Consider the following 15,392-nt stretch of genomic DNA (forward strand, 5'->3'; position numbering starts at 1 on the left):
CTTAACCACATCCTGTGACTACTTCATTGACATTTCGATTTTAGTTTATACACTACCGCTTCTATACACCTTAAAGTGGCTATAGGGTATTATTCAACTGTCTCGTGTCTATCCTCATTTTAGTATTTAGCAGTCTATAGTGTTGAAGCATAATTTTGCTGAACTTGGAAGATTTTAGGATAGTCTAAACTGGCTTATAACTCTAGCAAGGCATATGTCAACAATTGAGGTGCAGAACAGTTTTAGGAGGGGTGTGCAGAGAAATCTTCAATACCTTAGTGAGGAGTGTCTAATCTCTGTGTCCTGCCTAGTAAGGTATATGTGAATCCATGCTGACTGTTTCCTGTCTGGTTCTAACCTTTCCTTGTTGTTCTCTGTCTATTCTAATTTTGTTTATTTGTTTGTTAGTTTTTTTTGCAGTGGGGACTCCGGAGCAACCCTGATAATCATTGCAAGAGAGGTTGGGGATCCAAAGTTGGAACTAAGTAAGGACCAGAGAAATCTCCTCTCCCTAGTCTGGAAGGAAGTTTGCTGTTCCTCTGTGTCTCAGGGTTCTTGGCTGTTGTTCCGATGACCTTGGATCCTGCAAGGAAAGATTTGGACTTCTTCCATCCCATGTGGTAGATCCCAATGGGAGTGGGTGCCTCCTACATCGAAGTCCTGTATTTAAACAAACAAACAAACAAACCTTGAGTGATCGTTGGTGCTGTGACTCAGTACGTCTCCGTCAGCGTGCTGAGCACCGCGTGCCTGGGCTAAGGAATACTTCTCTACCAGCATTCTTTGTTCTCCTTCCTGGGCTGTTCCTGTCTCCTTTCCTTCCGTGGGATAACAGGTCACTCTTCATCTACACACCCATGTTTTTCCAGCTCAATCTGTTTGTCACACCCCACACCAATTGTTTTTCTGTTATTCCCATTAGTATTTTTAACTTACCATTATCTAAAATGCTATTATACTAATACCTTCTGTGTAATGAAAGAGCTGCTCCTCAAATATCCCTTTTAGGGCCTGATGCAGTGGCCTAGCAGCTGAAGTCCTTGCCTTGAACACACCAGGATCCCATATGGGTGCCAGTTCTAATCCTGGCATCCCAGGTTACCATCCAGCTCCTTGCTTGTTGTCTGAAAAAGCAGTAGAGGTTGGCCCAAAGCCTTGGGACCTTGTACCCATGTAGGAGACCTGGAAGAGGCTCCTGGCTCCTGGCTTCAGATCAGCGCAGCTCTGGCTGTTGGGGACACTTGTGGAATGAATCATTGAATGGAAGATCTTCCTCACTGTCTCTCCTCCTCTCTATATATCTGACTTTGCAATGAAGATAATAAATCTTTTTTTAAAAAAAAAATCCCACTTAACCCTAATCAAATAGTAGTAATGTGATAGTTTATGTACCAGGTGGCATAAACTATAGTATAATTTTCAGTAAGAAAATTATAATGCTGTTTGAAGAAATTAATTCCCAATTCATAATTCATTCTTAGTCTCAAGTTTTTCACCGATCTTAATTTTTCTTATTTCTGATACACTTCTCTATATTTGTTCATCTGAAATTGCATTATTTTTAATCCTTGAATTTTAAGTATTAACTTGAGCCAATTAAAATAAATTTCAAATTCAGTTGAATTAATACAAATTATTTAGTTGTAGATTAAATGAATCAGGACTTTGAAAGTAACTTCGTAGTCAGATAAATGGCAAGAATTAGCCTTCATTCTTTTTATTCAAGTTTATGCTACACTGTGTTATCACTTATTTCTCCTTTATTTGAAATTGAAAGTTATTTTATTGTTGTTTTTCTGTCTCCTTCAGGTATATGCTTAGCTCATTTAGCTGGTGTCTTTCTTGTTTCCCAATGTAGGCACTAATTGCCTTAAATTTGCCTCTTAACGCTGTCTTGGCAGTGTCCCATAGGTTTTGGAACATTGTGGTTGAGTCTTTGTTGATTTCAAGGAATTTTTCAATTTCCTCTTTGATTTCTTCTCTGACTTACGCTTCATTCAGTAGCATGTTGTTTAGCTTCCAAGAATTTACAGATTTCCTGGAGTATTTTGATTTACTGGCCTCTGGTTTCACTCCATAACAGTCTGACAAGATGAATGGGATGATTTCACTTTTTATTTTTTCAACAAAAAATTACTGAGACTTGTTTTGTGACCTATAATAAGAGTGTCGGTCCTGGATAAGGTTTAATGTAATGCTGAAAAAAAAATGTGTATTCAGTGTTTGTGGGATGAAAGGTTCTGTATATATCAGTTAAGTCCATTTGTGCTGTTGTCCGTGTGAGATTTGTTGGCTTTCTTTCCAGATTTCTGTCTCATCAGTCTGTCTTGTTGATATTCATGGGGTTTCAAGTTCCCCACTCTTACTGTGTTAGCATCTGTGTCTCCCTTTAGGTCTGGCAATAATTGCTTCATGTAGCTAGGGGCCCTTGTACTCAGTGTGTAAAAATTTATTATTGTTAATTTCTTTTTGCCAGAGGGATCTCTTTGTCATTATGTAGAGTCCCCCTTCATCTCTCTCACCCTTTTTCTTTTACTCTTTTACTGATAGGATAGCTACACTGGCTCTTTTTCCCTTTCAGTTGCCATGAAACATTCGTTTCCATCCTTTCACTTTCAGCTTCCATGTGGCTTTAATTAGACGTGTCTCTTGTAGGCAGCAGATTGAAGGGTGCTACTTTTTGATCCATTCCGCTAATCTGTGTCTTCTGATTGATGAGTTTAAGCCATTTGTGTTCAGAGTTAATATCAATAGGTTGCGATTTGGTCCTGCCATTCTTGCGTTGTGAATTCTGTTTAAGTTTGGTTTATTTTGTGGGCTTTAATGGGAGGAACCTCCCCCCCTCCCCGCCCCATCGTCATTGAGTGTGACTAACTCCCTTTTTTTCTGTCTTCAGCACGTTTTTGGGTAGTGTTTGTACAGCTGGCTTAGTGTTGGTAAGGTCTTCTTGCTTCTTTTCACTGTGGAAATATTTTATTTCAGTTTCAAATTAATGAGAGCTATGCTGTATCTATTGGTACGGGTTGACAGTTTTTCTGCTTGAGGATCTGGAAAATGTCACTCCATTCTCTTCTTGCTTGAAGAGTCTCTTCTGAGAAGTCAGCAGTGGCTCTCACTGGTTTCTCCTCGTATGTCATCTAATCCTTTTGACATGCTTGTTTCAGTATTCGTTCCTTATATTCAGTTGAGAGAAGCTTGACAACAATGTGACTGTGTGAGGATCCTTTTGGATTGAATGTGTTTGGGGTTCTCTGCCCTTTCTGCACTTGGCTTTTTCTTATTTTCCCAATGTTTGGGAAGTTCTCTTTTTATAATTTCATTTAGTACTTCTTACGATCCTGCCTCTCTTTCCATACCTTCAGGAATTCTTTTAATTCTGTCGTTAGAGCTGTCATTCAGTCATTCACGTCTTGGGTTTGTTTTTGTTTTTTTTCTTTATTCAGGTTCTCTTCCCTAAGTCTGATTGTGTGTCTTTCAGTTCTGATATTCTTTTTTTCTGCCTCATTCTTTCAATTGATAAGGCTTTCTGTCACCTTTTTTTATTTTGTTCTGTTGTATTCTTCAAGTATTTCAGTTTGGATCTGTTTTATAGTTTGTATCTCTGTTGTGATACTTCCCTGAAATCCGTTGAATTCTTAACATGACTTCTCATTGTCTCTGAAGTTTTATAATGATTTATTATTATTATTATTGTTATTTCTTCATAATAATTTCTTAATTATTATTGTTTCTTAATAAAATTTTCTCAAAAATAAAATCAATATTATTATTAACAAACATTAAGAAATAATAAAATTTCTTAATAATAATAATAATAGTAAACTCCTCAACTTATTTATCCTGTCACTCTTAAGACTGAGTTGGTCTTTGGTCCTTTTTTTAGGGAAGCAGTAATTTCCTCATTTATATTGCTCGTTTTTCTGTTTTCATTTCCCATGGTCTTTCAGATGTATGGGCTTTCTTTTCAAGCTAATTTTGCTTGTGGCTTCTGAGTTTGCAGGTGGGGAGGTTTTGGCCTCTGTCTCTGCAGTTAATGGCGCCCTGGCTGTTTTCTTTAGCTGCTTGGGAGTTGTTCCTCTTTGTCTGTGGAGCAAGTGGGTCTGTGTATTTATTGCTGATGTCTCTGCTAGGACTGCTGCTCTGCTCAGAAAGCTAGCTCTGCCAGTAGTTTCCCAGCTACAGTCTTACCAGGGGCCACTCACGCACACCACCGATTCCTGCTGCACCTGGGGCCCTGACGATCTTCACTCTCACAATATTAGGTCCTGACAGCTAGGCAGATGGGTATGAACTTTTCTTGCACTTCATTCCAGGATTCCTGCAGCTGATCCTGACTCGGTCTCTGCTCCCACCAGGGTCCTAGAGTTTGCCTCTCGGTTAGTCCTGTTTACTCTCAGGGAGTTAGGGGTACAAGCCCTCTGGGTGTTGAGTGGGCACCGTATTCCTTCCCGGAGTCCCATACTCAGCCAGATCACCCTCCAGCATCTCACCATCCAGTGGCTGGTTCCCCAGCACCGCATCTTTCCGAATCTGGGATGCAATCCATCGGGTCGGCCTGTGAGCTTTATTCAGCCTTGCTTCTCCTCACCAGAGTTTTGTTCTATGGCTTTTTGCCTCACACTGTTTCTTGGAGGGGGCTCCCTCTGAGACTTGTGCTGGTCCCAAATTCCCCAGTCCTTTATGGGCTTGGGTGCCCTCCGGTAGGTCACCTGGGCTCACCTTCCTGCTGGGCTGCTGGTTGCAATCATGTGTGTCTTTTCAGGTTTTCTTTGTGCAGCTCTACTTCTCTCCAGCAGCCTCCAGGAAGCTTCTGGTGCTTTTCATTTTGTCCAGCTCTGTGCTCCACCTGACTTTGTCTCACAGCTCTCTTTGCACTCATGGCTTCCTACCCCCCGATTAATCATCTTTACTCCTCTTGTGTATGTCATTCCCATTACTTATATCTTTACTGTAATCTGTTTGCTTGATATATTAGTTAAGAGAATTTTGTAAAAAATAAATCTCACAATTCAATTAAATTTGCATTTAATAGCCTGTGAAATTTAATTGATAACTTATATTGTTGTAAGAATTAAGCAAGGTTTTTACTGTCTTTCTAACAAACAGTATTTTGTCTATCTGTTATAATATTTTCATTCAGTAATTGCTACAAATATCAGTCAATAAAACAGTGATATAAAAGCATATATTGTGTTGAATTATCATGATAATAGAAGATATCCACTTTTCCTTTTTTTTTATTAAGATATTTATTTGGAAAACAGACACAAAGATTCTACCCACACAGTGTTACACATAACAGGTTTTGAAATTTCTGTTAAATTAGCATAGGATTTGATCTATTGATATTTTCTGATTTTTTTTTTTGTAATCATGGTTTTTAAGGCCTTTTCTATATCTGACTTGCCAAGGATCACCTTCACTTGTTTCAATGTGTAGCCTGGTCTGTTAAGGAGGATTGCAAACAGCAGAGTGTTGTAAATTCATCGGTAAAGATCTTGTTCTAGAAGAGTTGCAAAGATGATATCTCTTTGTGCTGTTTTGAAAGGAACAGTATCCAATGCATTTAATTTGCTGTGACAGTTTACTAGGTAATATGGAAGCTGTCAGTTATTATGGTGTTTAGCAATTTTGGGGGGGCAAAACTGTTAGAAATAACATTATGGAAAAAAGGATCATGTTTTTGTAACTCATCATGATGACGCATTGCTGAAATTTGACTATCACGGTCTTGTGTTTCCTATATTGTTTTTATATCTTGTTTTCCTAGAATGTAAAGTCATGGTTTTATTATGGCAGAGACAAATTGTGACAGCATATGCTAGTGTACAAACTAAGATGAGATGTTTAGTTTAGAGAGGTTTGAGTTCTGGTATTGCTTTTGTGTTCTTGGAATGTTTGTACTTTAATTGCCTTATCTGTGAAGAATAATATGATCATCATATCTCAGTTTAGTATGGTTAATTCTAATATTACATTTTATAATTGTCAGATAAAATAGTGTACCTATAAGGGTATATACATACCAAGTCATATAACTTTGAATATTTAAGATTTTAATTTAGCACTATTCACTTTAGAATTATGCCTAAAATGAATTATTCGTTTCATAAATTTTAATTCTATTTTGGTGTAGGCATTGTTTTAACTTTTATATTCAAAGACTTTTGAAATGTGATAATCAACTTATATAAAATGATTAAGAAGCAAATATTTGTCTTCCAGTATAATTTTTTGGGCTCTGAAGCAGACCTGGCTACTGAAAAAGTTGTTCGTATATTTGCTCTTGTTAATTCTGTAAGTATTTATGCTTAATATTTAAGCTAGAGATGGTTTTAGTGCAGTTGAAATTATTGAATTTGTTTTATAACAGTGTCATTCTGTGTGTTATTTCCATTTACCGATTGGCTCATTTACAAGTAACAGCTAATTTAATGTATTACACTTAGCTATAGGGATACAATATTTTCAGTTATTAAAATTGGTACACCATTTATTGTCTTTTATTTTAGATATTTTCTCAATTAAAAACAACTATATTGCTGACTTCTCTGGAGCTCTGGTCAGAAGAAAATAAGATTTCAACAAAGGGAACTGCTGAGGAAATATTACAAAGATTCCTGTCATGGAAAAAGGCAAATATACTTCAAAGTCCCAATGAAATGTCCTATTTATTAATGTAAGCACTTTATTCACATTGACAAAATTTGTTACTTTACTTGTTTTGGTAACTAATGAAATTAAAGACAACGTTTATATCTGATGATAATCTAACATTATATGAGTAGGGTGTTGGCAAAATGGAAAAACATAAACCCTGATAACCACTTGAGACACTCTTTAAATCATAGTATCCAATCATTCTCAGAGTGGACTGCTTATGGAAGGGTGCTGAGATGGAAAATGCAAAGTCCTGGGGCAGTCAAGCCTTCTTTGGTTAGGAAAACCTTCTCAGGGGGAGATGAGTTAACCATCATTTCAGCATTAGATATAGTGTGAATCAGTCCCTATGGCACAGCACTTGCCTGACATGTTACACTATAGAAGCAAGGACTGAAATGGACTACCTCCCTCTGCTTGTGGTTAGGTTCCTCTCATGCTGACCAGAGATGCAACTACTCAACTATTTGTACTTTTTTAAGGATGATTTCTGTCACTTTTTGTTTTCCTTATTTAATATTTTTGCTATGAAGCAGAATACTAACCATGTTAAGAATTTGAAATAAATTGATAAATTCATCAATGTGTGTCTCAAGTGTATTCTAAGGAGATTCTTAAGTCTAGAGCAACAATAAGAAAGACTAAAGGAGTGAGCAGGCTTTGTACTGCCTTTCTTTTCTCTCTTAGTGTGTCTGCTTCGTATTTTATTCTTTCTCGCTGCTCTCCTCCAATCCAATGCTTTAAACACATTGTTAGGGTAGATTTCCTGTACAGAAGTCATGGTACTTAACAGTCAGGGTATGTGTATCTTAGAATCATGTCCACCCTCTGAGGACAATATTGATATTTTAAATTGTGGGGAGGGGAGGGCAGGATAGGCACTTCTGTGAACTCAGAGCCATGACTCCAATACTTCGCAACAGAAAGCATAAGACATGGTGGTTTGAAACATAATGAAGACATAGTTGTACTACAAAATCCAGTTGGTAGAACATTAAGGTAATAGACAATTTCTATGTATATATTTACAAACATATTTTCTATTCTGTAGTTACAGAGACCAAGCTGACTTTGTGGGAACAACATATTATAGAACGGCATGCGATCCAAAGTTTGCTGTAGGAGTTGTCCTGGTATGCATTTATTCCCAGTACTTGAGTAATAATACCAGGTTTAGAACACTAATATCCATATCTCCAAACAAAAATACACGTAATGCGCCTGTCATATAATCTTGTCAAATATTTATGGGATGATGCTTTTTGTCTCTATACTCAATATCAATTTTTAAGGCCTTTGTTATTTCTGGGAAAGTACATAACAAAACTTCCCCACTTAGCGTTCTTAAGTGCTCACCAGTGAATATTTTCATGTGGTGAAGGAGGTATCCAGTTTCTCATCCTGTAAGAGTGAAACTCTACACTTATGAAACACCACCATTTTTGTTACTGGCTACCTTAGCTGTATTTTGTGTTTTCTCAGTTTCATTCTTTTAAATTCCACATAGAAGTGGAGTTATGCATGCTATGTTACTGTGACTGTCTCACTTCGCCAACACAGTGTCCACAAGGTTTACCAGTGTTGTAGCACTAAGCATGATCTCCTTGATTTTATGATTGAATGCTTTTCATTGCAGATACCACATTTTCCTTGCCAGTCACAATTATTTACAAATCTTGGCTGTTGTTTTTGTTATTGGTCTTTAATAACCTGTTGAATTCTAAAGTGGCTTGCACTGTTCCTGCTTCTCCGTGAGACCTCCCTTTTTATTCACTGTTCTGTTTGCTTAATATCAGTCATAATGAAATAAAGTGATATCCCAGCTGATGAGACATACATTGTTATTATTTTTAGCGGTGATTATTTTATTGGAAAGGCAGATATACAAAGAGGAAGAGAGACAAAGAGGAAGATCTTCTGTCCAATGATTCACTCTCCAAGTGGCCACAATGGCTGGAACTGAGCTGATCCGAAGCCAGGATCCAGGAGCATCTTCCAGGTCTCCCACATGGGTGCAGGGTCCCAAGGTTTTGGGCTGTCCTTGACTGCTTTCCCAGGCCACAAGCAGGGAGCTGGATGGGAAACAGGGCAGCCAGGATACAAACTGGTGCCCATTTGGGATCTTGGCACATGCAAAGTGAGGACTTTAGCTGCCAAGCTACTGTGCAGGCCCTTGGCTCATGTTTTAAATGGATTACTTTGGATGTAAACTCCTTGGCAAATACTGGATTTATAAATGTTTTCTCCATTTTCATGAGTTGCTTTTCTACTTTGAGGATTGTGTTATTTGACACAGATTTTACTTAAAGTTGGATATATATACATATGTTTAATCGCAAACGTCCATTAACAATAATCAAATATGGAAGCATGAATTTCATAAATACACAATGCATTTTTGTTACTCTGTATATTAGTTACTACAAGTCAGGAAAGACTTAAGATGCTCATCTTTGGAAGAGACTTATTTCACTAAACTTAATGTATTATTTCCTTAAAAGTAATGGAATCTACTTGATTTTATTTCAAAAGACAGGACTTCATTCTTTTTTCTTTTTTGTGTGGTGATCATGTACATTTGTCCTACTTTCTTTGAGCAGTCTACACAGTTGGTGGGCATCAAGGTTGCACCCAGAACAGCTAAGGTGAGCTAAGGTGCCATAAGCACTGGGGACTCAGGTAAATCTTATAGTGATTTAATATCCTTTGAGTTAATTCTTCAGGTTGGCATGGACTGGGTCACTTGGTCTATTTTTCAGATTTCTGATGCATCTTCAGTTTCTCTTCCATATTACTTCTAATATTTACATGGTATTGTTTACTATTTTATATTCCCACCAACCATGAATTAGGGCACCATTTTCCCTACATCCTGACCAGCTTCTGCAAGGTTTTGATTTTTGTGTAATAATCAGGCTGATTGCATGAGGATGAAATGTCATGGCAGTTTTCGTTTGTGGTTACCAAGTTTCTTTTCCGGTGTCTGCTTGCCATTTCTATTCCATCCTTTGAAAAATTCCTGTTTATAGCCTCGATCCATTCCTTAGCCGGATTATCTGTTTTGTTGTTATGTTTCATGATCTTGTCCTTTCTCTAGGGATTGTAGAACTCATCTTTGTAGATGTGTGGATTGATGTCTGGGATCTCTAGTCTGTTCTAGTCATTGTCCCTCATGTCTATTCTTGTGTTACTACCAAGCTGTTTACATTATAATTGCCTTGTAATATGTCTTGAAGTCAGATATCATGATGCATTAAGATGTACTTTTATTAGCATTGCTTTAACTAGACTCTTAAAAAGATTTATTTTATTTATTTTTATTAGAAAGGCAGATATTCAGAGAGAAGGAGATGCAGAGAGAAAGATCTTCCCTCTGCTGGTTCACTCCTGAAAAGGCTGCAATGGCCAGAGCTAAGCGGATCCAAAGCCAGGAGCCAGGAACTTCCTACAGGTGTCCTATGTGGTATCCTAAGTGGGTGCAGGGTCCCAAGGGTTTGTGCCATCCTTGACTGCTTTCCCAGGTATCAAGCAGGGAACTGAATGGGAAGTAGAGCAGCTGGGTCGCAAACAAGTGCCCGTATGGGATCCCGGTGGATGCAAAGTAAAGATTTTCACCACTAGGATATTGCATCAGGCCTGCTCTTATGAATCTTAAGTTCACTGTTTTCTAGACCTGAGAATTGTTTTCGTATTTTGAATCGGTATTTTGAATAGCACTGTATCTGTGAAGTGCTTTGGGTAGTGTGGATATTTTCATTATATAAGTTAATATAATCAATAGGCATGGGGATTTTTTCTATTTTTAGCATGCCGTCTGCTTCTATCTCTATTCTTAATGTTTTGGGATTTCCATTATAAAGATTTGTCCCTTGTTTGATTAAACTTATTCCAAAGCATTTAAGTGGTTTTTGTTGTTGTTGTTTTTGCTGCATTTATTGTGCTGGCCATGTTATTTTTTTGTTAGACAATTTTAATGGGATGCACTGTGGTCACTGATCAGTATTTATTGAACCAACCCTCTTCAGCAGGGATAAAACCCACTGCTCATCGTGATTGATCTTGATGTGTTGTTGGATTTTATTGGGAGTGATTCTTTTGAGGAATTTTGCTGCCATGTTCACCAGCAGTTTTCACTTCTACTACTCTTTCTTTGTTGTCCCTTTTTCTGATGGTGTCATGAAAAATGTTTTGGAGAATTCCTTCCCTTTCAATTGTTTTGAATCATTTTAGAAGAGTAGAGTTTAGATCCTCTTTAAATGTTTAGTAAGATTCAACAATAAACCCCTCTGGTCACAGTCCCTTTCTCGTCAGAGGTGTCCTCACCAGTGAGCCAATCTCCATCTTGGTTATTCATTTACTTATGTTTTATATGTCTTCATGACTCAATTTTGGTAGATTGTATGTGTGCAGAAACCTACCCATTACTTCTGGATTATCCATTTGTTGCCATATAGCTGTCAGTAATAACTTTTTTTTTAAATTGTAGTTTCTGTTGTAAGAACCCATTTTCAGTGCCGATTTGGCTGATAGTATATTCTCCTCTGATTTGGTTAGGTTAGCCAATGATGTGTCAATTTGGTATACTCTTACAAGAAGCCAGTTCCTCATTTCACTGATATTTTGTGTTACTTTTTAAAAATATTATTTATTTTCTTATTTTTATCATATTTTTCCTCCTACTGGTAAAAAAAAAGCTGTATTTAGTGTGTATAAGAAGAAACATTCTGTAGGTATGGATTAATTCTATTTGTTCTATTATATAGGTGAGTTCTGCTGGGTTTTTTTTGTTTGTTTTTTTGCTGTTTGTTTTTGAGCAATATTTATTTGTTGTTGAAAGGCAGATTTACAGAAAGAAGGAGAAACAGAAAGAGAGAGATGGATCTCCCATCCCTGGTCTTCCCAAATGGCCAGTCACAATGGCCATAGTTGAGCCAATCCAATTCTAGGAGCTATGAGTTTCTTCTTCTATGTAAGTTCAAGGGCCCAGGGACTTGAGTCATTGTCAATAAGCACAGAGCTAAATTAGATGTGGTGCAGCTTGGGTTGGAACTGGTACCCACACAGGAAGCTGATTGTGCAGGCAGCAGATTAGCTTTCTGTATCATCTTTCCTTTAAAGTTAGTGGGATGTTAAGGTCCCCACTATTATTGCATTTGAATCTAAATCTCCCTTTAAAACCAATTATGTGTTCCACATAGCAAGGTGCCCTGGCATTTGGCACATATGCAGTTATTATCATTATTTCCTCTTGTTAAATGGATTCATTACTTTTCATGTAGTGCCCTCTTTATCTCTTTTAATGTTTACCACATGGAAGTCTGCATTATAGGATGCAAGAATGACTGCATCGGATTGTTTTCCATTCTGTTGGCCTGGAATGTTCTTTTCCATCCTTGCACAAAATTTCAAATCAAGATTACAAAGCTTCCAAATTTCTTCTTTCCGTGGTTAACATTTTATGGCTATTTATAATCTTGTTGATATTTCATGTTAATTTAGGTGTACTTTTTCTATTTCCACACAAAACTCCTGTGAGTAATGTAGAGATTATATTGAAAATATTAATTGCTTTAGAAAGTAACAAACCATCAGTATTAAGTCTTATGATCTATGTATGTGTGACATATTTCTACTTATTTGTGTCTGCCATAAATGCTTCTGGCACTGTCTTTCAGTGGTACATATGCAATTCTTTTATTTTGGGTTCGATTAAGAAAGCACTTAATTTTCTGTGATTTTTCTCTAATTGAAATTTTTCTTTAATTTGCAAATTATTCATCGCTGCTTTATAGAAACACATTCCACTGTTGTGTGTTGATTTTATGTTCTGTACTTTTGCTGAAGTGATTCAGTATTCATTCCTTTATTTCATGTGGAATGTTTAGGTTTCTATATGTAAAATAAACCCCTCAACTCTCATTCATCATTTAATAGAAGTAGAGTTTTATACAGCTCCATTGGGGCAGTTTTTCAACAATTTCTTTCAATCCTCAGTGAATGCTTCCCAGGAATTAACAATAATCATGATTGGTGTTTATTCAACTGAATTGATCACAGAAACATGCACGTGAATGTTTATAACAGCCTTAAATATTATAGATCTCAAGTAACAGAGATGGTCTTTAATAAATGAATTAATAAACAGACATGAAGATAACCGCACAATGTGATACTTAACCATTGATTTGAAAAATCAACCATTAATACATAAAAGGATATAGACAAGCCTTAAATATATATTGGTAGGTTATAGGATGTAATGTGAAAAGGGTATATACTGTATTATTTCCACTTTCTGATATTGGGAATAAAAAGTCTATGAGATAGACATAAAGACCAATGACTTATAAATGTGTGGAGAAAATATGCTTGCAATGTATTGTTCATTGTGTTGCTTTGAGAAAAATGACTTATGCCTCAAGTGATCTGTTTTAATAATATTTATCTTTGGCTTAGATTCAATAATTTTTAACATTTTATTTTATTTATCTCTTAGTTGATTTCTGATTAAGAGCTTCAAAATCTTTGTGTTTCCCAAATGTTTCCTCTATGGAAATAATGTTTTTTTTTTAAAACAAAATAATCCTTGTTAGCCTTGAAATAGACATTGTTCTTTGATAGTCTTAAATTCATAAAATATTTAAATATTGAAAATACATCTTTAACATTTTTATTATATGGTAATTGGATAAAAATTATGTTACTCAAAAAGAAGAGCAAAATATATAACCAACCTTTAGTCTTCCACATCCTTTAAGAAAATACTTAGTTTTTTTTATACCTGTTCATAACATTTCACAAAGTTGTTAAGATCAGAGCATGGGCCCAGCACAGTGGCCTAGCGGCTAAAATCCTTACCTTGAATGCGCCTGGATCCCATATGGCCGCTGGTTCTAATCCCGGCCACCTTGCCTCCCATTCAGCTCCCTGCTTGTGGCCTGGGAAAACAATCAAGGACAGCCCAAAGCCTTGGGACCCTGCACCCGTGTAGGAGACCTGGAACATGCTCTGGGCTCCTGGCTTCAAATCAGTGCAGCACCGGCCATTGTGGCTGCTTGGGGAGTGAATCATTGGATGGAAAATATTTCTCTCCTCATCTCTCTATGTATCTGACTTTGCAATAAAAATTAATAAATGTTAAAATCTTAAGCAATGCTTTGGGCAATGATTCTGTGTTTTTTCTTTGTTTAGTATCCAATGAAGATTTCTTTGGAGGCATTTTCTGTTGCTGTGGTTCAATTGCTTGGAATCAATCTGGGATTAACATACGATGTCATGTCTAATTGCTACTGTCCTGGAACTGTGTGCCTAATGAATCCTGAAGCAATGTAAGATTTTTTTTTTCTTAAAATATATTTTCCCTTTGGAAAAACTTCTACTATCCATTGACATGTAGTTCATTCTCTCTCTCTCTCTCTCTCTCGTAGTCTTGTAATGATATAATTTGATATGTGTATAATTATTAAATACTAGGAACATATTTAAGACTTGTTAAGAAGCACAGCTCTAGGATATAGTAGGATATATGTTTAATAGTTCCATACTTGATGCCGTTGCATGGAAAGGACACACATGGTGCCACAGAGCTCTGAGAGCTTACCTGAAGTCGTGTTGAAGATGTTGGAAAACTATTCAGGATAGCTGCTGAAGAGCTACTGGGAGAATATGAAATTTGGAAAAATCCGTAGACTTAGAATATGGAGATTTGTGGATGAGTGAACCAAACCAAACCAAACCAAACCACAACAACAACAACAATGCATAGATTGATGAGGATGGCTTCTGCAGTATTTGCTTTAAAATCCATACACAAATGCAGAAGCAGACTCTCCCAAATTTCACGTTTCTTCCTTGACTCATGAGGTAACAGTGGAAGCATCAGCTGGGGCAAAAATCAAAATTTGCAAGAACCTGGTGCTTGTGCGGAGCCTAATTTAGGGCCAAGTGTATTTTAAGAGTTAAGGAGAGAAGCCATAACCCTGTTGTAGTGGTTAAAGCTGCCACGTTCAACACTAGCGATCAACACTATTCCAGTGTTGGTCTCTCCGTTTCTGATTCAGCTCCCTGTTAGTGAAGCAGAGAAAAACAGTGGAAGCTGACTCGAGTGCTTGGGCCACTCTCGTTTGCATGGAGGACCCAGATGGAGTTCCTGGTTACTGGCTTCAGTCTGGCACAGCCATGGCCAGTGTTGCCATTTGGGGAGTGAATGAGAGGATTGAAACAATCTCTCTCTTCTCTCTTTCTTTCACCTTTTTATCTCTGAAATTTTTCATCTTTTCAATAAATCGATAAGTCTTCAAAAAAGAAGGAAGAGATAAAAAAAAAGCACGTTCCAAATACATCAATGTATTTTATTTCTCCAAATACTTTTACCAAACAGAAATGTATGAAAGCAGAGCAGAAACAGAAGCATGCTCCACTTGTCCCAAGCGGAACAAGCAACATATAAAAATGCTCATGCGTGTGGCCCATCCATTATACAAATAAGACGTGTGCGAGGTAACTGCATTGTAGGAAGTACAATGCATAAAGGACATTTTAAACATCTTAGAGCCAGAGGTATTTTGATGCAGAGATGATAAAGTTCAATTTGAAACCAAATCTGAGACAATGTAATGTGGAAAGCAAATATAGTGAATATCCATATTGTGGCACAGCAGGTTAAGCTTTCCGCTGGAGGCCAGCATGCCCCATCATAGTGGTGACTCATGTCCCAATTCTTTCACTTTTCA

At 37.0% G+C, this 15,392-nt stretch overlaps 1 protein-coding gene across 1 annotated transcript in view; it reads left to right on the forward strand.

The window, feature by feature from the left end:
- Positions 1 to 15,392, forward strand: part of LOC121165562 (A disintegrin and metallopeptidase domain 3-like) — a 159,830-nt gene that overhangs the window by 111,254 nt on the left and 33,184 nt on the right. The window contains exons 12-15 of the mRNA XM_040994235.1: positions 6,226 to 6,297; positions 6,513 to 6,679; positions 7,712 to 7,793; positions 13,852 to 13,988. Of these exons, the coding sequence (XP_040850169.1) occupies positions 6,226 to 6,297; positions 6,513 to 6,679; positions 7,712 to 7,793; positions 13,852 to 13,988 (458 nt within the window). The remainder of the gene's footprint in view (positions 1 to 6,225; positions 6,298 to 6,512; positions 6,680 to 7,711; positions 7,794 to 13,851; positions 13,989 to 15,392) is intronic.

Source organism: Ochotona curzoniae, unplaced genomic scaffold (assembly GCF_017591425.1).
Source record: "Ochotona curzoniae isolate NIBS_2020 unplaced genomic scaffold, NIBS_Ocur_1.0 contig_899, whole genome shotgun sequence".
NCBI classification, from domain to species: domain Eukaryota; kingdom Metazoa; phylum Chordata; class Mammalia; order Lagomorpha; family Ochotonidae; genus Ochotona; species Ochotona curzoniae.